Here is a 24,847-nt window from a genome sequence, read left to right on the forward strand (position 1 = left end):
CCTGCCTCTTGTCCAGGTGTGATGCTGCTGTGTGCAGCACATGGGCTATGGTGTCCTCCGTGGACCTGTTGGGGCGATATGCAAATTGCAGGGGGTCCAGGTTGATGGGGAGGGAGGAACAGATGTAGCCCTTCACTAGCTTCTCAAAGCACTTCATGGCTATGGAGGTGAGGGCTACAGGGCGGTAGTCGTTGAGGCAAGCGGGCGTAGATTTTTTGGGTACAGGGATGATGGTGGACTTCTTCAGACAGGTGGGGATGACAGCCTGTTCCAAGGACAGGTTGAAGATGTCAGTGAATACCGGGGCCAGTTGGTCGGCACAGACTTTTAGGACGCGGCCGGGGATGCCGTCCGGTCCTGCTGCCTTCCTGATATTCACTTTTTTAAAGATCCGTCTCACCTCATGCTCTGTTACCCTGAACACTGAGTCTCCATCAGCAGACCCCCCCCCCCCATTGCCGTGGTTTGTAGGCTGGTGTTGTTATTCACAGCCTCAAACCTTGCATAGAAGGAATTGAGATCATATCAAGCTAGCTAGCTAACGTTAATGTTACCTAGCTAAATGTACTAGATGTTAGCAATGTCTACTGTCGTGAACCATTTTAAATCGGGGCATGTAGAGGAGTTTCGGGAATGAGTAAAATGTGCAGGTCCTCTTCTCAGACCTGTGGTTACACTCTGGGGCAAAGCACTGCACGCAAAAAAATGTGAATCCCTACCCACCTTCAAAAGCGCTCTCAAAGTGCACCTACGGGAGGCTGCAATTCGAAATTGGCCCCTGTAAACATCCAAACCCCTTTGAAAACTTTATTAACAGGGCGGCTAGGTGGCGCAGTGGGCAAGGCGCTCGCCACCAACGCAGGAGATGCTGGGTTCGAGCCCAGCTCTCTGCGTTGCTACCAGCTTGGCTGGTCGTTCATACTAATACAATTGGCAGTATTAGGGGGTGGGAAGCTGGTGGGTGGGGATCGGACGTTGTGGACAGCGACTCCTACAGGTCAGTTGGTGCGCCTGCGCAGTAGAATCAGGAAGCGATGAGGGCGGTGTGTCCCTCCCACGCAGACCCTCGCCGCTGAGAGATCGCGCTGTGCAGGTGAAAAGATGCAACGGCTGCCTCCTCGAGTACCGGAGGGGACACGTGATGCAAGGCTTCGTCCACATTGCAGCCGGCTTGTGGGAGGCATGGCCTAACAACGTTCGAGACAGGGGAGGGTAGAATTGGACAATACGAAATTGGGGACGGGAGAAAAATAGAAAAATGGGGAGAAAAAGTAGATAAAAAAAAGAAAACGTTATTAACAAATTGCAGAATGGGAACAATACAGTACGGCTCAATACACACAGACCAGATGCAGACCAGAGAAAGACTTTCGTCTTGTTCAGGGTCCCCCATTTTCAATTCATCGTAACATTTATGTATATGTAACAGTTGTCACATCATCACTTTAAACTTCGATGCCCCGAGGGAGTTTCGAACCCGGGTCTCCCACGCCGCGGGCAACAACACAGACCCCTATACCAAGAAGTTAACTCACTGCTTTGTAACGTGTCTATGTGTCTTTTGAGGATGAGAGTGAGTTTAACCCATAGCACCGCTACTCACCCCAGCCCTTCTTGACTGCGCTTCACGATACCATCTGTTACACATACAAGATATACAGATACAGTAGTTACATCCAGACATTTATGACATACAAGATATACAAATATACAGTACTCAGACAGTTTCTAAAAGAGAGTATATACATTTGAGAGCCAGTTTCGAATTGCAGCCCTCCGTAGGTGCTTTGAGAGCGGTTTTGAAGGTGGGTAGGGATCATAGCTGTCAACATTGGGATTTGAAAAAACTGGAGATTTCGCCCCGCCCCCTCCCAATGTAGTCTCCTCCCCCTCGTATGTACTGTATATATTTTCTGTTAGGATGTTTGTTGACAGCTGCTCTCTGCTGAGCTGCCTCGTCGCTGCCATCTGCTGGTCAAAACCTGTATGTACCCAAGGACTGGGTGAACTACTAATTGCTACATTAAATTAACACTTTGATCGCCATGGGTTAAATTCATAATTTACCATCCCTCGCCAGCTCTATTTGTCTATGGAGAAGTTCCCCTTCTTTGCATGGCTATAACTTTTTAAATTATATTGCTACATTGCCATTATTATGGCCCATTCAATGTCCTATATGTATTGTTCAGGGTGTAGCAACGTTAAACTTTTTCATTCACATATTCATACTAAAATATGGTCTAAAGTATAAGTATGTTTTTATCGTTTTCTGCAGCTTTCTTCAGAACGTGATTTATAGCCCTAAATGCATTATATTGATGATGAAATACAGTTTGGTAGCGATCGGCGCGAGATGAAAAATTTCAACTGGACGTACTTCTAGAATGATCTACGTATGATCTGATGATGACCGGATGGGTGGGGGATGGTTTATAATTCCGTGGGCAGCGTTAGATGATTCATCCAGAGTGGGTCATATGTTCATCATAGCAGTTTATATGGAATAGGTTAGAAAATAACGCTGAATCTTACCGTATGTTCCTCACGCCGTTGGACGATCAGCGTGGAGTAGACCGTTTTCGATTATGGGATGTTGATCCTGATGAACCATTTCCAGGTTGTATAATACTATATACGTCCAAATAACGTTGTTTATTGAGTTAGGGCGAGCATTTGATCATCCAGTGTGTTGAGATGGAGTCCGGCTACCGATCGCGAGTGCCCGGAGCACATATGGATGGGCACTTCCTGTTTGGCGCGCCCCTCCCTGCCGATCGGCCACCAGATGGCGCTCTCGAACCGTTAGACAGTTGAGTGGAGCTCACCAGTACATCTCAGGGCTCCAGAAAGGAAATATGATTTCGATGACAGATTTTTGAAATATTGACATCAAAGACGAGTTACGGCGTCTTCGGCAGAATGAGCATGGCTAGGAATGACGTCTAAACTCGTCATCTGCGATTAAAGTGTTAATCAGATACCTGGTTGAAAGTGAAATGCTGTGTACATCCCTGCATTAAATTAATGGAAGTGTCAGTGTTTCTGTAGAGGAGATTTAACGCCTGCTCTTGTCGGCACTGCACAGCCGTGGAATCGCAAGGCCATAGATTTAGAATAGATAGAAAGGGCACATTGTGGTGTATCATAATTAATTTGTTGAATACAATAGGATTTTTATAACGTTGACACAAATTAAGGAATATTTACACTAAGTTCTCTTTGACCTCTTATTTAATTCATTCATTAATTTAATTGTAGGTACTGTTTATATTGTACATAGTCCTGTGTGTTGTATATTGTGTCCTATGTTATTTTTGTGTTTATTGTCTCTTTCTATATACACCGTGGGAAGGGGGGCACGTAATTGAATTTTTCTGTATGTCTTGCACAAATTGGAAAATGACAAAGTTGACTTTGACTTTTAACATGTGTCTATAGTGTCAGACACTAATTGTAATGTTAAAAACGGATACTGCTGTAATATAAAGTGAAATTCTACCATGCCTCAATGTATCAACTTTAAACATACACTAAAAGTTAATGTTAGAAATGTTAATTTCCATTATTTCCACCATGTGCAACATTTCCTAAGAACAGCCATGTCCATTTTATCAACTCCAAATCTGTGCTATGAGCTCAATTCTCCCGGTGCATGCAGAAGTAGAATTGCTGTCTTGTTTTGGATGAATGAGTAGAAATGAAAAACGGAAATCTTGTTTTATTAAAGTAGTTTTTACATGTGATATAGATAAAGATATTGTTTCATTGTGTATTGATTAACTTTACATTTGCGCTTCATTACTTTACAAAGGTTATACTGGCACATGGGTCTAATACAGCAATGGATTATGGGTAAATGCAATGTTAAAGCAGTGCCAATGTAAGACTGACTTTACATTAAACGAATGACAATAATATAGTATAAAGTAGGGTATTATTTGGACTAAAGAATGGTGTTGTCTCACCCTACTCGCATGTTGAGGGAGAGCACCATACATTATACACTGAGAAACCACGGCCGAGAGTGAGCTCTCCGGGAACAACCCCACTTTGCTCGACAGTTTGCCAGCAACCGTCTTCCGGTCTGACTTCCTGTGCTAACCTTCTAATCTACACTGCTCCCACCTGTCCTCACCAGTGGTGCGTTATTGAAACCATCTGTGGTTGCACGCACCACATGCACGCGCGCTCCTGCGAATGCGCATTTAATGTCCCCTCGCTTGAGCACAGACTAAAGACAGTGCCTAATTGCCTCTACGAATGGAATGTAACACATGTCTTCACAACAAGTTAGGTGTGAATGTATCTGAGAACGTATTTAACACACCTGACGACCAGCGCTATTGATATGCAAATAGCGAGTACTTATCTGGGGTTGCACAACCCCGTCCCATGAAGAACGCATGCCTGGTCCTCACGGAGGGGAATTCCAACCATTTTGTATGAATAAAAAAATGGGAAAAATACGGGGAAATATTTTAGCGGGAGAGAAGGTTGAAATACGGGAGAATCCTGGGAAAACGGGAGGGTTTGGTAGGGATTCAAATTTTTTTTACGGCTGTGGGCGTCCCTCATTGATGTGGCATAATTTGCTAAACGTGTTTAGTCCCTTGTTTGAGCCGAAATGTTCATGCTTTATTTGTTTTAAATGAGACAAGATACACTACACGACCAAGGTACCCATGTACATGTCAAAATACTTCCCAAAGGTCAGTGACTACCACGATCACAACACCAGAGGGAGCTCCACAAATCATGTTAAACCCAGATTCGGCTCAAACAAGGGACTAAACACGTTTTGCAATTATGCTACATCAATGTGGAACGCCCTACCCAAAGCTGTAAAGGAATGTGAATCACTACCCACTTTCAAAAACACTCAAAAAACACCTACGGAGACTGCAATTCTAAACTGGCCCCTGTAAATGTCCTAACACAACACCCCCCCCCGCGTGTAGCTTTATGCCAAGCAAGCAGTGCAAAAATTTATCGTAGTGGCATGCAGTAATGCGCCTTTCATTTTCCGCCGCCCAGCGCCCAGGTCGCGCGGAAATAGGCTGTCTATTGCCATTCTCTTTGACAAACTCTAACCTTAACCAGCTCCTTAACAACGCCTAAACTTAACCGTTCTAACCTTAACCAACTCCGAAACCATGCCTAACCTTAACCATAGAAATTATATTGCCATTCTCTTTGACAAACTCTAACCTTAACCAGCTCCTTAACAGCGCCTAAACTTAACCGTTCTAACCTTAACCAACTCCGAAACAATGCCTAACCTTAACCTTAACCTTAACCATGCCTAACCTTAACCGGCGAAATAACCTTAACCGGCGAAATAATACACGTTAAAAAAAAATCACGTTAAAAAATATTTTCGATGGGATTCGAACTCGCCAGCAAACAAGCCATAGGATCCACAGCCATGTGTCCTTGCCAATTGAGCTATTGGTAGATACTGAATAAGGGGCGGTGACTTATATATATTGAGCTCCGCTCAAGGCGGGATCTCATGCGCATGCGCGGGCACCTCGCGCGAGCACGCCGGCGCACGCACGCACCTGAGCGAGCACGCCGCCGCCGGTGCACGCACGGTAGCATTTGTCTGAAAAGAAGGGCGCTTTACCGCACTAGCGTGCGGTGACGAATGCGGAAGCATTTTTGCACTGCTTGCTTGGCATTAACGTACAGGCCCCCCCCCCCCCCCCCAATGTACAGTAAATGACCAAGTATGGCCTTATCAATATTCCAATGTACAGTTTTGCTTGTTCAGTTGTACAATGTCTCCCACCCACTCCTCCTACCCAACCTCCCCCCAACCTCCTCCAATCTACAGTTTCTATGTCAAATGTATATACTCTCTTTTCTGGACTCTTTTCGTATCACAAACAGTACTGTATTTGCAAATCTGGTATGTCATAAATGTATAGATGTAGCAGTACTGTATTGATTGAAAAGTTTATTAACAGATTGCAGAATGGGTACAGTACAGTACAGCTCAATACATACAATTGTTAAGGGGATGCAGACCAGAGAAAGACTTTCGTCTTGTTTACATCAGGGTCCCCCATTTTCAATTCATCATAACATATATGACATACAGATAGACAGTACTGCTACATCTATACATTTATGACATATCAGATTTGCAAATACAGTACTGTTTGTGATACAAAAGTGTCCAGAAAAAGAGTATATACATTTGACGTAGAAAATTTACATTGGAGGAGGTTGGGTGGGTGGGGTGGGGTTGGGTGGGTGGGGGCTGTACATTGGAGGTGGGGGTGGGGGTGGGGGGGGTTGGGTAGGGGGGACACACACATTTTACACTGTACATTGGATTACTGACAAAGCCTTACTTGGTCATTTACTGTACAACTAGGTTAGGACATTTGTAGGGGCCAGTTTCGAATTGCAGTCTCACGTAGGTGTTTTTTGAGAGTGTTTTTGCTATCTGTATGTCATGTATGTCATATATGTTATGATGAATTGAAAATGGGGGACCCTGATGTAAACTAGACGAAAGTCTTTCTCTGGTCTGCATCCCCTTAACAATTGTTTGTATTGTTTGAGCTGTACTGTACTGTACCCATTTTGCAACCTGTTAATACAATTTTCAATCAATCAATCAATCAAACGATTTAGAAATGGGCAATGGGGAAATACATTGCGTTGGACCAAGGGTGGACTGTGGAAAAACAGCAATGACGTAACCCACTACACCTCCCTATTTGCTCAAATAATAAAAAGCATTAACATGTCAGAAGTGCATTTCCTCCGACAGAAACGCGCTAATTTGATCTTCCGGTGACTTCACGAGAGGAAAGCGGCAGGAGCAGCACAGTCAAGTTAGCTACAATACAAATACTTTTTTTCCGCTGAAGTGCAGTTTCCTTCACAATAAAAGTCCACTGAACAGTCCTAATTTTTTTAAGTATCATGCCAGCAAAAACTAGCTACTTTTATGCTAATGTAATAACCGTGAATTGTGTTTTACTGTTCATCCAGCACCCTTTTCCAATCAATTTAAACATGAATGAAGTATGAGCATGAATGTGTCTTCTTTTACACAATTGTATGCATTTTACAACTGAAATTAAGAAAATATGTAATAATTTTGTAATTTACAGTAATTCTAAAATAGCTTATTATTGTAAACTATGAATGAGTCTGTCTAAATGTTGAATTGCAAAAGTTCATTCCTTTTCTTGGATATCTTTACATTTTCTGTTGTTAAATCTACTTTTATTTAGAAAATGTCTGACCGGAAGTCCCATTGACCCGGCCGCGAGCTTGACGCTGATTTGTAAGAAGAGAGAAAAAAAGCAGCATGGCATCCAACAGCACGGGAGGAGGACAGACCATGTCGAACAGTCGAGACACCGTCTCCTTGAACGGAGAGCCGGCCATGAAGAGGCCACGGGACGGCGGACAGGAGGCAGAGTCCCCGCGGAACAAAGTCACCGTGGTGCTCGGCGCTCAGTGGGGAGACGAGGGCAAAGGCAAGGTGGTCGACTTGCTCGCCATGGACGCGGACATAGTATGCAGGTGCCAGGTACGTTCATTATTATAGACCAACCGCAACACTTCCGGTGTTTTTAGCTCGTGGGAGAGGGGGACCGGGGGAAAAGGAGCGCGTGGGGATCAAGTTAATAAACGTTGATTTAGAGCGCGTGGGGGGATACATGAATACATCTTGATTACAAGGAGCTCGAGCTCCATGCGATTAATTCACGAGCTCCATGTAACGCGGAAGTGCAGTCAGTGGTCAACAATAGACCAACCCCTGCTGCTACCCCGGCTAGCTAACGCTTCACAAACAACATTATATGCTGGCTTTTTTATGGTGTCGTTTTAATATCCGTAAGCCGGGGTTGTTGTTGTGAGTGCGACCTACTTACACCGTTGTTGACACTCGGGATACAGGCTAACGCAAGCAAGCCCTGCCATACATACAGGGGTGCAGTCGTAATATCAGAACTGCCTGTACGCTGTTTAAATGACGCTACGCGCATGCGCATACATGTTCCCTCCCGTGCACACAGAAGTTAGAACAGATGATTATTATGCATAAATAGTAGGAAACATGTTTTTGTAAATATTGCCTTGAAATAGAGAAGCTGAAAAAGGTAGCAGGATGTAGCCTTCAATATATAAAGAAATTATATTGAAAAGTAAATTAACAATGTAACTTAGTTTACAGAACGACAGTTTCCTTCTGAAGCACAACTTACTGCCTCATCCTTCCAGTCGGGACCATTTGTCACATGAGAGCTCCACAGATCAAGCAAACCCCCACAGGGCTTGTATTTTGGTTTTGCACTTCTCGTTCTTTGTTATGTTATTGGTATCCTATTATTATGCAAAGTCTAGGTGATAAGTGCCGGGTACAACAGTCTCCCTTGCACCCCCCCCCCCCCCCCACGCACACACAACATTAAGGGATAGTGCAATTATCTTTTACACCCCCCTGTTTATATTAATGTTATTTATGCCTTACTCCTGTTTTTATATTTAATACTGTGTTTAGAACTGTTTTTATATTTTTACTAGCACCTAGGGTTGCATTTTAAATTTCGTTGTAACAATGACAATAAAGATCTATTCTATTCTACTTTGCGCACGGCGCGAAGAGTCAAGTGAAAGTTGTGAACGCATTTTGTGTGCATGCACATCCGTGCGCGTACTTCTGCTCAGAAAAAAACGGCTGTGACGACGTGGGACAGAGTGGGACCACCACTGCATACATACATACATACATGATACTACTACTGTAGTTCTTATCTCTGTGTAGAAAATGCCCTCCAGACTCTGTGATGCCACATCCGTTAACGTAGGGTTTACGTCACTGTGTTGTATTCATCAGACACGTATGTGTTGTCATATTTGCATATATGCGGCACGGTGGTGTAGTGGTTAACACTGTCGCCTCACAGCAAGAAGGTCCAGGGTTCGAATCCCGCTTGGGGACCAGGTTTCCATGATGCCAGTTACCCAGGTGGGGTATCTCCCAGGCCTTTCTGTGTGGAGTTTGCATGTTCTCCCCGTGCTCGCAAGGGTTTCCCCCCCCGATAAGATAAACCCAATGGAAAAACATGCACAACAACAAGATCGCTAACGCTGTGGCGTCCTTGACGAAGACGGACAGGAGCACTTGGATTGGTCCCCTGGCGCGGCTCACGTGGCGCCTGTCTGCTCCCGGCTGCCCTTGGGGGGGAAGGACGACGGGATGGGTTAATCGCAGATACGCATTGTATGCATGGTTCGCATGTGTGCCAAATGGTGACCTCGGAGCAGGTCCTAAATTATTATTATTATTATTATTATATTTCGTTATTATATATTTGTTTGAAAAACGTTTATTGACACCACGTTTGATTACATACATTTTTTTTCTATTTACCCCCCCCCCCCCCCCCCACACACACACTAATACACTGTAAACTAATGTACAGGAATTTCTTTGGTGAATTACATTAATCCTAATCTGTGACTGTATGTTGGGACTTTTTGTGTTCTACTGGTGCAATAAACTAAAACATGTAGTAGTTCATTTCTACCCCCCCCCCCACTCATGGAGAACCTAACATATACCAAACATCTACATGTTCTTCTGCATGGAGAACCAAATATGATTACCTGATAGAGCCACTCTCTGCAGTCTGCTGCGGTCATGTGCAGTGCTATTCCCAAACCAGGAGGTGATGTTACCAGTCAGCTCTCTATTGTACATGAGTAGAAGTTCTTTATAATCTTCGGACTCACTTTGAACGTCCTTAGACACCTAAGGAAGTAGAGCCGCTGCCGTGCCTTCTTCACTACACTGTATGCATGCATGTGGTCCATGTCAAGTCCTTGGATATGTGGACTCCGAGGTACTTGAAATTGTTCACTCTCTCCACCGGTGCCCCATAGATGCTCAGGGGGCTGTAGTCCCTGACCCCCGTCCTCCTAAAGTCCACAATCATCTCTTTGGTTTTGCTGACGTTCAGGGAGAGGCTGTTCTCCTGGCACCACAGCGCCAGGTTCTGCACCTCTCTTATAGGGCCTCTCGTCGCTTGCAGAGATCACACTATATCACATAGTTCCCCTGCCTCTTGTCCAGGTGTGATGCAGCAGCACATCGCGGTAATTTGTTCCTCACATTTTACCCATTCACTCGCACATTCACACACCGACGGCGGAGGTCGACCATGCAAGGTGCCGACCTGCTCACCAGGAGCACTTGGGGGTTAAGGGTCTTGCTCAAGGACACTTCGACACGCTGCCCGGGAGGAGTGGGAATCGAACCGGGAACCTCCGGATTACCAGACGACTGCTCTACCTCCCGAGCCACTGTCACCCCCGGCACTAGCTTCTCAAAGCACTCCATAATGCCAACAAATGCAAAAATTGTCTGCTTCCAATACCCCCCCCCATCAAATTTTGAATATTCGATATTATGAAAAACGAATATTCGAATAGCACTTTAGCTAGAAAGTCCCATCCCTAGATTGCACGCAACATGTAAACAACATCTCATTTTGGACCCACCAACAATTTTTAAATGATAAATTAATTAATCATAATTTGGGGGGGAAAGCAATTCTTTTGTCCCACACACCTTTCTAAAAGCTCTGTGGATGTATTATTATTATATATATATTTTGTATGATTACTCTATATAAAAGGTTTATCTATAGCACCTTTAACCCTTTCACTGTGGCAATACATAAGGTTAACCCTTTCACTGCCACACTACAGAATGTTAACCCTTTCACAACCACACTACAGAATGTTAACCCTTTCACTACCACACTACAGACGGTTGGTTAACCTTCTGTAGTGTGGTAGTGAAAGGGTTGAATAATGTTATCTATCATAAAGTAACCCCCCCTCTGTGTGTTCCTGTCGGCTCCAGGGGGGCAACAACGCCGGCCACACCGTGGTGGTGGACTCGGTGGAGTACGACTTCCACCTGCTGCCCAGCGGAGTGCTCAACAAGAAGGCCACCTCCTTCATCGGTAGGTTGAGGTTGGGGACGGCTCCCATGTTGATATCGGCCCCGATATCACTAAAATAGCTGGATCGGGTATCGGTAAAAAATAATATATATCTGATATATATATATATTTATTTTTTGAATATATAATATAATAAGAAATAACTAGGGATGCTCGATATTGGCTTTTTTACCGATACCGATATACCGATATTGTCCAACTCTTAATTTCCGATACCGATATCAACCGATACCGATATATGCAGCGTCCCCCCCCCCCCCAAAAAACGGAATAATTTCAGGTAATTAACATTACATATCTCTTGTTGTGGAATTAACACAACATTATGCATACTTTTGACAATAAATAAAATCAGAATTTGTTCTTACTTGCTTGCCTGGGTAAATAAAGGTTATAAAAATGTAAAAAGAAATATATATATTTTTTTTGTGAAAACCGATATTTTCCGATATCACATTTTAATGCCGATATCGGCCGATAATATCGGTAGGCCGATAATATCGGACATCCCTAGAAATAACAATTCAGTACATTTATATCTGTGTTAATTTGTTTTAGTTTCACTAAGTTAGGAAAGTAATGTTTTAAGTGAAGCCTGATGTTGCCTTGCACAAAAGAATGATCCCAGTCTCTTCCACACAGTGGAATTTACTATTTACATTTACATTTAGTCATTTAGCTGACTCTTATCCAAAGCGACTTACAAGTTCTGTACGACAAGTCATCAGGAAGGGCACAAGTCTATCAGCTGAGTAACAATGTTCATCAAAGTGTCGAGTGCTGTCCCGTCTCTTCTCTCTGCTATGCTGATGATAAACCTCTCTCCATCACACAGGCAACGGCGTGGTGATCCACCTCCCAGGTCTGTTTGAGGAGGCAGAGAATAACCTACGGAAGGGCAAAGGTGAGACACATGATCATGATTTATGTTCAATTCAGACTTAATAAAACATGGAACACACAATAGATCAGGTCTACACATCACATCTACATCTTTCTACAATATGTTCTTAGATGAAGTAGAGTCTAATAGATGTATTGAGGATAATATTCTGGCATACTGTAAGAGAAACTCCTGAACTGTGAAATTATGTCATACTGTAACACAAACCGCTGAACTGTTGAGATTATGTCATACTGTAACACAAACCGCTGAACTGTTGAGATTATGTCATACTGTAACACAAACCGCTGAACTGTTGAGATTTATCTCATACTGTAACACAAACCGCTGAACTGATTGATTGATTGAATTTATTTGACAATCAAAATTACATACAATACCGGTACAGCCATCACATATAATCTAAAATCGTCGAGGATTAAAACACAATAAAACCTTACGGTTTAGTTCCATTGTGGTCCTCACAATGGACAAGATGACTAGTATCCACCATGCTCAAATAAGACATATAAATACAATACAAAATAAATGCAATAACACAAACGAACACAGTCTACAGCACACCCCCATATATCATCATCCTACGCGACTAAGCCATTTCTTCATCTCTTTTTTAAAAACTGAAATTATGTCATACTGTAACACAAACCGCTGAACTGTTGAGATTATGTCATACCGTAATGCAAACCCTAAACTGTGAGATTATGTCATACTGTAACACAAACCCCTGAACTGTGATTTGTGACATATTTTCTCCAGGACTGCAAGGATGGGAGGACAGGTTAAAGATCTCTGACCGCGCTCACATCGGTAAGTCCACACTGTCTGCAGAGGGTCTAACAACATGTTGGTATCGAGGCTCTTCTGTAACCGATCCTTCAATCTGCTCCTAGTTTTCAACTTCCATCAAGCCGTGGACGGGATCCAGGAGCAGCAGAGACAGCAGCAGGTGGGGAAGAAGTGAGTGTTATAATGCAGCAGGAAGAAGTGAGTGTTATAATGCAGCAGCAGGAAGAAGTGAGTGTTATAATGCTAATGCAGCAGGAAGAAGTGAGTGTTATAATGCTAATGCAGCAGGAAGACGTGAGTGTTATAATGCAGCAGGAAGAAGTAGGGCTGGGCGATATGACGATATTATATAAATATCGGGTACAGTTCATTAACGATACACTTTTTAAACGTATCGTGGATATCGTGATGTTTTGCCCAAGAGGCTTGTGTTGCGTCAATCTGGTCCACACGTTGACACTTTTGAACAGCGCCGCCCCACACACACACTACTGCATCAAAAGTTACTACTTATGATAACAAAGGCATTCGTTTTGTGGCATTGACGTTATATAGTTACACTTTCAATAACATCAGCGTATTTACATAGCAACGACCGAGGTCGACCTAGATATAGCAAGCATTAGCCGTTCATATCTCAGCCCGTGCTGACTCCGTTGTGCCCATTCTGCGGTCTGTTAATAACGTTTTCAATCAGACAGATGTATGGAAAGGCTTTTATTATAACATCCGTTGCAGTAAAATCATTATGCCTCCAGTCGTTTAGTCATTCTGCAGAGCTCAAAGCTAAACGTCGGCCGCGGCGAGCTACCGCTGCCATTGTTGTTTTCATTGAGCTCTCCAATGGCGGAAGTAAAAAATGACGCTTGCCGAATGACGCTTGCCGATTGGTGCTAAGAACAGCAGGGCGGGTGCAAGCGATGTGACGTAATTGGCAGACGCGACTGTCAATCAAAATGATTCTGTTTGCCGACTGAATGAATATAAACGTTATTAACAGATTGCAGCATAGGTACAATACAGTACAGCTCAATACAACAACAGTCAACAGTGGACTGGAGGATGCAGACCAGAGAAAGACTTTCGTCTTGTTTACATCAGGGTCCCCCATTTTCAATTCATCATATTTCATATCTAAATCATATAATATCTCATTGCTAAATATATGCAATATATAATCTAATAATCCAATAATCTAAATCTAATATATAATATAAAAATGCTAAATGCATGGGTATTTTATTTTGTCTTTAATGTTAGCTTGCAAACTCAAATACTGTCTTGGTAAGCCTCATAATGAATTGTTTGGGGAAAAAAAGAAAAACATCGTGATGCGTATCGTGTATCGCCGAAAGGTCAGAAAATATCGTGATATCATATTTAGGCCATATCGCCCAGCCCTAGGAAGAAGTGAGTGTTATAATGCAGCAGCAGGAAGAAGTGAGTGTTATAATGCAGCAGGAAGAAGTGAGTGTTATAATGCAGCAGCACCACAGATGAAGCTAGCTTAATAACCCATTCATTGTCCCAGCCCTCCCTTTTTTGGGCAGGACGGTTACGACACGTGTGAGAGGTCTATTGTGTTGTACGTTGCATAATACTTTGCCTGCTTCCTTCAACCAGCCTTCATTGTTGTGTTTTGTGTTCCCGCTCTAGCTTGGGAACCACCAGGAAGGGGATTGGCCCCGCCTACTCCTCCAAGGCTGCACGCAACGGTCTGCGAGTCTGTGACCTGCTGTCTGACTTCAAGGTCTTTGAGGAAAAGTGAGTTTTTCTTCTTTTTAATAAATCATTTTATTCACTTTATAACAAGCCCTCCCCACGCCCTCCCCACTGCACACATCTGTTCATTTGGCCTTGATGTAACAACACCCAGTGGGGGTGTAAAGGTACACGTATCCGTACCGAACCGTTTCAGTGTGTACCGTACCGTAGTGTACCGAACGAATACAACGGTATGTTAACCACTAACGACCGCCCACCGGGGGCTGTTTTTTTCACAATCTAATATAATTATTATTATTTATAAAAAAATGTACAAGTCGATTATTAATTTCAATATAGAATATACGTTGACAGCCCTACAAGTACAATTAGTTACTGCACACTACATCACCCCTGAGTGGAACATGGAAAGCCAAACTTTCCCCCATTGTACCGAAAACCCGTACCGAACCTTGACTTCAAAACCGAGGTACGTACCGAACCGTGGTTTTTGTGTACCGTTACACCCCTAACACCCAGGCATCAAGTAAACACACAGCACCCTTATCATAAACCCCAAAACATCAGGGAAGCCAACTCGCTAGACATCTTCAAAAGACAGCTTAAAACCTATCTCTTTGCTCAGGCATTTAAATGAAACATAGGGATATCCTGACACAAATACTGTACTTTACCTGCACTATTCTTACCCTACCTACACTTCCTATCAAATTCATGTGTCTGTTCTATGCACTGTAATTTTAATAGCACTGCTCTGTTGTAATCCAAAATTGAAAAATGTTATCACACTTTTTACTTCTTACTGATGCACTGCTCTGTTGTATGGTAAATACCCTGTTGTATGTCCGTTCTATTTTATAATTTTTTTAGCCTATTTTTAAACTGAATCCAACCGCACTTTGTTTTTACTCTCGCTATTCTATTTTTATTATATGTATTACTGAATGAAACTGGAAACCGAAAGGCCTATTGGGATGCTAGATCCTAATGTCACTGTGATTTACCTTACTACCTCTTGTCTTTTTTTCATGCTCGCTTATGCCTGTATTTCTTACTGTTGTGAAGCACTTTGAACTGCAACTTCTGTATGAAAAGTTCTGTACAAATAACGTTTATTATATATTATTATCATGTCCCATCTGTTTCATATAATAATAATAATAATAATACTAATACACTTTATTTGTATAGCACCTTTCATTCAAGATTTACAGCTCAAAGTGCTTCACAGCAGCACAAAAGACATAGAATACAGACACAGGCATAAAATGAGCACACAATTTACTAAAAAGTGCAGACATAAAACAAGTATAAAATAGACTAATGCAAAACCTCAGTTTTTCATATCAGGATCCAACATCCCAATAAGCCTCTTTGTTTACGGCTTGATCATCACTGATGCACATCCTTTTAACTTTAGCTTTTGTGATTTATGATCACAGGGACTCGAACCCACAGTGTCCTTTCAGCTTTAGCTTTTGTGATTTATGATCACAGGGATATAATACAGATTCAAATTGGAAAATATCCTGTATCTATGTCAGTCAGCACTGTTCTGCATGCCTGCATCTGACAAACACGCCTCTAAATCTAAAGCTTACTTGACAATTAAATTAATTTTCTTATTTGGGCCTCATGGTGTCCTATTCTCACAAAATGCTGATAGAATGGTTCAATAATGCCCTGCCTGTAGTCTCGAGCCTGCTGTAAGGAGCCTTTTGGAAACGTAAAAGGGCACTCTATCAATGTTTAATACCGTAGTAGACCATTACCATCCGTCTCAGAAAAAGAGTATTTATGTTAATACTGTAGTAGTAGACCATTACCATCTGTCTCAGAAAGAGTCTTTATGTTAATACTGTAGTAGTAGGCCATTACCATCTGTCTCAGAAAGAGTCTTTATGTTAATACTGTAGTAGTAGGCCATTACCATCTGTCTCAGAAAAGGTATTTTTTGTTTAATACTGTATAGTAGACCAATACCATCCGTCTCAGAAAAATAACTTAATTTAAATTAAACTAATTTAGATTCACATTTATTGTCATTATACAGCACAAGTACAGTACAATGGAAATAAGTTTGCATCTAACCAGAGTGCAAATGTAACAGTAAAGTATGATAGTAAATATATACAATGTACAGGTGCTTAAACCCATTGTGATTAAAGTGATTCAACTCAGAAGAGAAACTTATGTAAGTTATGTAACTTATGTAAGTAAGTTAAGGACAAAGGAGGCATTGTTTGTTTGTTTACACTATTACAATATTACAATACAACCCACAAAGGGATGTGTAGGAGAATTGCCTAAAAACCCTCTAGGGCAGGGCTATTCAACTAAATTGTTCAGGGGGCCACATTGTCAGAAACCCAAGGGGCCAGGGGCCCGACTGCCATGGCGCCTCCCCGTGCTATGAATATATGTACACTTGACACAACACGCAACCACATTTTCACAACTTTTATTTAAAGGGGAACTATTTTACTATTTCTTTCACTATTTGGGCACTTTTACACAATTCTTGTGGGTTTATGGCACACCTCTGTAATATGTTTTTTTTTTAATTCATTGTTTTGTATTTCTAATCAAGTACTCAAAAACACGTTTTGAGCCTGGGCTCCAACCACTGTGGGAACTGTGTGGAAACTCAGCTGATTATCATGCAGCAGTGTCTCTCTGACATCACAAATCAGCACATTTTCAGATGACTCAGTTCAGTGAGGGTGAATATTGTGAGAGGAGAATTGGAAGAATGCGCCAATATGAGAATTAGAGACATAGATCATATTAATATAAGTCCACATAGCTAGGAAACAATGCTAAACACTGAAAAAGGCCATTTATAAGATCCCCTATAACTACATTGCAAAAGTAGTATACTTTTCAAAAAAAGTGCTTCATTTATGTGCAACAACTGCAACATCTCCTCTTCAACATTTCAATATAAAAATAAAATAAAAAACAAACGAGTGCATGATGTGCATATGAACATTCTAACATCAACACTTGAACAAAAAAACACATTTATAGTGCAGCTGAGCTTATGAAAAAGTGCTTCATGTCTGTGCAACAACAGCAAATCACAGCATCTTATTAGCACTTATTGTCGACTCTTAACTCTCAAACATCAGGGGGGTCGGGGGCAGACAGGCCTAGCCTACATACACACATCTAATGAGAGCGATTGCACTTCTTTGACTGGGCAATGGCAGAGAAAGAGGGTTCATAGAAAGTGAGGGCTACCCGCAAACAGTGATGCAAATGCTCATTTGTCAAGGAGGCATGGTTGCTTGTTTTAATGGCATTCATGTGAGAGAAACTGGATTCACAGGTGTATGTTGAGCCAAACATTGTTAGCACAGATATTGCCAGCGTTTTTATTTTGGGGAATGTCTTGACATGAATACACTTTATCCAAAATGTTGTGGTGGATTCATTCTCAAGTGCCTGCTTCAGAGCAGATGATGCTTGCATGTCAATTATTTCAATTTGCAGGAGACCTTCATCAATGTGAAGTGATGCAAGGAACTCTTGTCCTTTTGTGGAAATAGCAGCTACATTGGCAAATGGGTTGCTCACAAAATGCATCAATTATCTGGACATGTCAAATTCATCAAATCAACTTGCAAAGTTTTCCCTCAATTTATCAATGAAATCTGTCATTAATTGAGTGACTTTTGGCTCAATTGTGCGTGTTAACGTTGACGTGAAAAAAAAAGTAAAAAAAAAAAAAATATTTAAAAATATGTATTTTTTATTTATTTTTTTATTTATTTTTTATTATCATGTAATCTTTGGCGGGCCGGTCAGAATCATCCGGCCCGCGGGCCGCCAGTTGAATAGCCCTGCTCTAGGGGCTTGCATGTGGCATTCACCAGGAAGCAAAATTACACTGATATTATATCAACATAAAATATAATCTGCTTCATGTATTACATACCTTGTAATTGTATTTGGTTGTTTGTTTGATGTGTGTTTTAACTCAATGGCCACCAACAACTATTTAATACGTGTTGGCCCGCCAATCGTTGAACGCCAACCACGTATATATACGTTTTTGGATTGTTATTTATTTTATTCGCTAAAATTCATAAACTGGCAGCTGTGTGTTATCACTGGGGATGGGTCTGAGATCGCAAAAGTCCAATACCGCCGCCTAACGCCTTGCGGCCACGATTGCACTCCATTTGAAACGATGTGGCTTGGTGTGGGCCGTTCTGCGGCTTGCAGGCGGGGTCTAACTACTCGGGCAGGGCAAGCACTTATAACTCATGCATCGACGAGGGTCGGGCCCCCCCGGATCATGTTCAGTGCTGGATTACGTTGGAAACACGGTCGAGATCAGTACTTGGAATGGCGATCAGATAATTGGAATATTCTTTTCGGGACAGATCCTGGTCAAGGTAAGGACTATATGGTATCAATATTGCGTTGATCCAAAAATTCCTTCATGCTGATCGGGGCGCGTGTGTGTGTGGCATGTTCCGTTGGTTGCGATCAAAGCAGGGAGGGGCGCCCCCTTCCCCTTTCATGCATCCATGATGAAACATAATACCCACCAGTTAAGGCATTCTGGAAAGATGTGACCCATCAATTATCAAAACTCGTATCTTGGAATATACCAGTACACCCCTCTGTATTACTATTGAATGATGTTTTTGAGTTTGCAGTAAATCCACAGCTAAAGAGATTGGTTTTATCGGGTATCACAGTAGCTAAAAAAACTGATCGCATCACGCTGGTTTCAACCGGAAAAAATTTGCCGGAAGGTTTGGTTTCTTACCTATCTCGATGTGATTTATCAAGAAATATCTACAGCAAGAATTCTGGGTCTCAACGAATCCAAAATGTCAATGTGGTTAGAAGTGGTGGAGAGAATAAAAGCTAGCTTATAATGGTAGTGTCTGGTTAGGAGTGAGGGATAATGGAGGTACTATCCAAGGAGGGGTCCGGGAGGGGGGGGGTTCGAGCTGGAGCATATGTGTGTAGGGTTTTAGAAAATAGGTATTAGGGGTATATCCTGTATAAGGCATTGGTATAATTGGTAATTTCGTTGGATATACACTGTATACGGTAAAATATTATTATAGACTTTTTTTTGTTTTCTGTTTCTGTACTTGCATGTCATTTTAGCCACCTTGATTGTTAGTTTCATTATGCATTGTGTGTTGAGTACTGACTTTTAATAATTTGTTTTGCAAAAAAAAAAACATAATACCGATAATCTAAATTTGATTCGAGAAAAGTAGCTAGTCCAGGGAAGAAACGATAATGCTTTTACTCTAATACACGTTGCCGGGCATTACAGAGCATTTTGGAAATTACTGAAACTACACTCATATTCACGACGGTATAAAACGGGAATGTATGAATGAAAAATGTTTCTGTTTTTTCCATCTTGACCAGAAGAAACTCAATGACAATCGACTATATTATTAGATCCATAGCTATAATATATAATATAGCTTTAGGCCTGCAAACACGGCCACGTATCCCCATGTTAAAAGGCGATGTAATTTCAACGGTAAGGTAAACAGCGACCCCTGGCTGAGTTAATTATGAATTATTTTAATTGTTTCCCTTACCTCTGTGCTGTATGTATTGTCTATTTTATTCTATTTAAAAAGAAAAACTCCTTTCCCTGTTACTCTTCGAGAGGTCCTTTTTAGGGATGTCCGATATTATCGGCCGACCGATATTATCGGCCGATATCGGCAGTAAAATGTGATATCGGAAAATATCGGTATCGGTAAAAATAAATAAAAATAAATAACAATATTTGTTATATATATATCCAGTGAAATTATTAGTTACCTGAAATTATTCAGTTTTTTGGGGGGGGGAAACCCTGCATTTATCGGTATCGGTTGATATCGGTTGATATCGGTATCGGAAATTAAGAGTTGGACAATATCGGAATATCGGTATCGGTAAAAAAGCCAATATCGAGCATCTCTAGTCCTTTTGTCTTCTCGCCAGGCCGTCATTGTAAATAAGAATGTGTTCTTAATTGACCTGCATGGTTAAATAAAATAAATACAAAATAAAGATTTCGCCTTTTTAAACTGTAAAAAATAGGAACAATACTGTTATGTCATTTTGTATCGAGAGTGCAGTAAACCCTGTTCCAGACCGTGTGTTACATTTAAATCCCACCGGGTGGAGATTTTTAGTCCAGGGAAGCCTAGAGGGTCACTCGATCACATTGAAACGTGTCCAAGACAATCGATGCATGTGTCTTGTGCCGGATTATGTCGTGGACCAGATGGACACCAATACTGGAAATCGCGATCAAACAATTGGAATATTCTTTTTGGAATACCCCCGATCAAAGGTAAGGACTATCTGACGTCAATTCCAGCTTGATCGTACAATGTTTTCATGTCGATCCAGCTGATCCGCGTGTGTGGTGTTCAATACGAATGCCGTTACTGGCCATCAAAGCATAAAAAAAACGACCCCCCCCCCCCCCCCCCCCCCCCTTTCATGCATTCATGATGAAACATAATACCTATTATACATTTGATTTGGAAATAGTAGCGTGTCCAGGCAAGAAACGCCAACGCTTATAGTAGAATTCACGTAGCGCCCTATAACTCTGCTGTTCAGGAATTATCCCGGATCACTCCTAAACTGTACAATATTCACCATGGTAGGGCTGTCTTAAATACTTCGATGGGCATGGGATTAGAATATGAAATCGATTAGAAAAAAAAATATATATATGATTTTATTTTTTGCAAAATCAACTCTGCCTCTCTTTGTTAACCCTTTCTCTGCCACGCTTATATCCATCCTTATACCATCCTCTGCCAGCTCTATTTGTCTATGGAGATGTTCCCCTTCTTTGCAGGGCTATAACTTTTTAAATTGTATTGCTAAATTGACATTACTATGGCCCATTCAACGTCAAGTATCTATCGTTTAGGATGTAGCAACGTTCTACTTTTTCATTCACATATTCATACTAAAATACAGTCTAAAGTATAAATATGTTTTTATCGTTTTCTGCAGCATTCTGCAGAACGTGAGTTATAGCCCTAAATACATATATTAGATCATCAAATGTAGTTTGATACCGATTGACGTCAGATAAAAAATTTCAATTGTACAAGGTCCTACACGTCATGCCTCATCATCTGCTGGTGACCGGGGTGGGGGGGGGTTTATAAGTCTGTGGCCGACGTTAAACCATTTATTTAGTATGGGTGATATGTTGATCGGAGCAGTGTGTATGTATAATAATAATCAAACACGCTGAAACTCACCGCAGCTTCCTCGTAGCGTTGGGCGATCAGCGTGGAGCAGAAAGTTCGCTATTATGGGATGTCGATCTAGTTGGTCCAGTTCCAGGTTGTATAATACTATATACGTCCAAATCATGTTGTTTATCGAGTTATTGGCAACTGATCGCTATCCAGTGTATCAAGCTGGAGTCCCGCTAGCGATAGCGAGTGGCCGGACGAAATATGGGTGAGCACCACTTCCGGCCCGTCATTTCCGGTTTTGGCGATTCGCCGATCGGCCACCAGATGGCGGTCTTGAACCGTTGGAGAGTTGAGAGGAGATCAACAGCAAGTCTCAAGTCTCCGTGGGTGAAATATGATTGCCATGACAGATTTTTGAAATATTGATCTCAAAGACTCTGTACGACGTCATTGGCAGATTAAGCATGGCGAGCAATGACGTCTAAAGTCGTCCTTGGCGATTAAAGGGTTAATTACAACAAGCAATGCTGTTTGTTATTTAAGATGAGGTCGGACTCTGCACTGACAGATTTGTGTTCATTGTGCTGCTTTTATAAAGCCTCAAATGACTGCTTACAATATTTCATGGAAGCAAAGTGTTTAGTTTGTCTAAGATTTAAAAAGGTTTAAACTTTACAGCACTGACAAAGTTGAACAAAGTGCTGTACAAGTCCCACAACATAAAAAAATAAAATAATAATAATAATACAAATTTCTTTTTAATTTTAATTTTATTTCGAAGCTTAGAATTTAAATCGAATCTCGGCCCCGAAGCTTCGAATTCCAAAAAAAAATCTAAGGTCAGCCCTACACCACGGGATAACGTGCAAACGTATACATGAAAAAATATTCTCTTTTTTGCATGTTCGACGGAAGACAGTCACTGTCAAATGACCATAGTATTGTCTCCATAGCTATAATCTAGAATATAGATATAGCTCTACAAACAAGGTGACGCACCCCGATCTTTAAAGCGTGGCCTAGCTAGAACGGGACATGGCTAATCCCTGGCGCTGAATGAGTTAATAACGATGATGATAATACTAATCATAATAATAAAACCATGTACCTCCTCTCCTCTCCAGGTTCCGTCTGCTGGCAGACCACTTCCTGACCATGTACCCAAACCTCAACGTTGATGTCGACGCAGAGCTGGAGCAGTTGAAGGTGAGACGCCATGTTTACCACCTGGTCCCACCTGGTCCCACCTTGTCCCACCTTGTCCCACCTGGTCCCTTGTTCAGGGCAGAGGTTATCAGGATCGCCGTACCAGGAGTGCGCGGGCGGAGCCAGGGGCAGGTAGGGATGCTGCAGGGGGGTGTCACTTTGACTTGAGAGCTTGTTGGTTCCATCCCCAGCACCAACAGGCTGGTGCAGCTGGTGTCAGAAACTTTTTTTTTTTTTTTAAATACCTTTTTAATGGTCTTTATAATAATAATCATTATATATCAATATATTTTTTAAAGAAAATCTAATTTCTATATTCAGAGTTAATTATATTGTTTACACTGTTTATTTGTTCTCATATTTTTTATATTCAGATCAAATTTTATGCCTATATATGTATGTCTTTCAGATCAGATTCAGATTATTTTATGGTCACAGCTTTTTATTTTATTTTTATTTTTTTTATCTACATACATTCAGAGAAATGTCACATGCTTGTTTTTCCCGGCTCCTCAACCGTAGATTTGCAAACATGGTACACAACGTATATTTATATCTATACAAACTATAACTATAAGCTATAAATATAAACTACAACTATAAAATAGATAGGCTATAATTGAACTATAAACTAAAACTATAAACTAAACAATACTAAAGATATGGAACCGCCTGGTCCAGCTGCCAAATGGCAGGGTGACAAAAAAGATTTTTAATTGGGACAGAGCACACGGTCATCCCTGGTCAAGAGAGATGTCCATGATCTTTTCTTCTACTGACTTGAGTATGATTTTTATGAACAATTTGCAGTGTAAGGTTCACATAATTAAAACAAAATTATCAACAATCCATCAGGATAAGTGGAAGGTGGAGATTTGGAAAAAACCTAAACTTAGAAAATATGTTGCAATTAAAAATGAGTATTTTACTGAACCTTATGTAATGTTAAACTTAAAGAGAAGACGGAGGTCTCTGTGTGCCCAGTTGAGGTCTGGCACCCTGCCATTGGCGGTGGAAGTGGGTAGATTCCAGGGTAAACCTGAGGAGGAGCGGTTGTGTGTTCTGTGTGATCTGGGAGTGGTGGAGGATGAATATCATTTTGTTTTTTATTGCCCTTTGTACACCACTTTGAGGAGGGCTTTATTTGAGAAAATTCAAATTGTAAACCCAGATTTGTTTTGGCAGTCTGAGAGTTGTATGTTGAGTTGTTTTTTTGTGGAGGACATCTTCGGTTTTGCAGGATTTTTGGAGAAGGCATGGCACCTGAGACAAAACACACTATCCTATATAATTGTATTTGAATTCACCTTGTTTTTCTGTTTATTTACATTGAGTACAGCTTGTGTTATATTACGTTTTATTGTATTTTCTTGTATTTTTTTATGGCCATCTTGGTCTGTCATTTGTTAAGTAATTGGTAAAGTATATTATTATATACTTATTGTTATGTGTCTTGTAAGCCCATATGGGCTGGGCATACATCTGTATGTAAGACACGAAAATAAAAAATATCAAATCAAATCAAATCAAATCTAAAGATATAGAACGTATATTCTATCTATACAAACTTATACAATACAAGGTATCTACTATTACCCTGCCCATACCTGTACCTCCCCTCCCCCATGCTGCTATGACACCTGGATTTCCCCATGGGATCTTATCTTATCTGCGACCTAGAAGTCGGGAGTGGCTTGGTGGAAAGGTCTCCTCTTCGCGCCGTGCCCTTCACGGGTCCCTACTTGCTGATTTGGAACTGACCCCCTGTTCTTCCTCCCCAGGGATATGCTGAAAGGGTGCGCCCTCTGGTGACTGATGGAGTGTACTTCATGCACAAAGCTCTCACGGGGCACAGCAAGAAGATCCTGGTGGAGGGAGCCAACGCTGCTCTCTTGGACATTGACTTCGGTGAGACAAACGTAGAGGGTTAATCTTATTTATTTATTTCTATTTTATTTTTAAATCTTTACTGTTAATGTTTTAGTTTTAATTATACGCTGTCAAATGAA

At 41.4% G+C, this 24,847-nt stretch overlaps 1 protein-coding gene across 1 annotated transcript in view; it reads left to right on the forward strand.

Annotated features, from left to right (window-relative positions):
• The first annotated feature begins 7,330 nt into the window (after positions 1 to 7,330).
• LOC311233057 (adenylosuccinate synthetase isozyme 2-like) overlaps positions 7,331 to 24,847 on the forward strand; it is a 33,252-nt gene continuing 15,735 nt past the window's right edge. The window contains exons 1-8 of the mRNA XM_084319920.1: positions 7,331 to 7,558; positions 10,904 to 11,006; positions 11,842 to 11,910; positions 12,670 to 12,720; positions 12,804 to 12,870; positions 14,356 to 14,463; positions 22,757 to 22,838; positions 24,620 to 24,746. Coding sequence (XP_084176046.1) covers positions 7,334 to 7,558; positions 10,904 to 11,006; positions 11,842 to 11,910; positions 12,670 to 12,720; positions 12,804 to 12,870; positions 14,356 to 14,463; positions 22,757 to 22,838; positions 24,620 to 24,746 — 832 coding nt within the window. The 5' untranslated portion in view covers positions 7,331 to 7,333. The remainder of the gene's footprint in view (positions 7,559 to 10,903; positions 11,007 to 11,841; positions 11,911 to 12,669; positions 12,721 to 12,803; positions 12,871 to 14,355; positions 14,464 to 22,756; positions 22,839 to 24,619; positions 24,747 to 24,847) is intronic.

The sequence above is a fragment of the Notolepis coatsorum genome, assembly GCF_963971535.1.
Source record: "Notolepis coatsorum genome assembly, chromosome: 8".
Taxonomy (NCBI): domain Eukaryota; kingdom Metazoa; phylum Chordata; class Actinopteri; order Aulopiformes; family Paralepididae; genus Notolepis; species Notolepis coatsorum.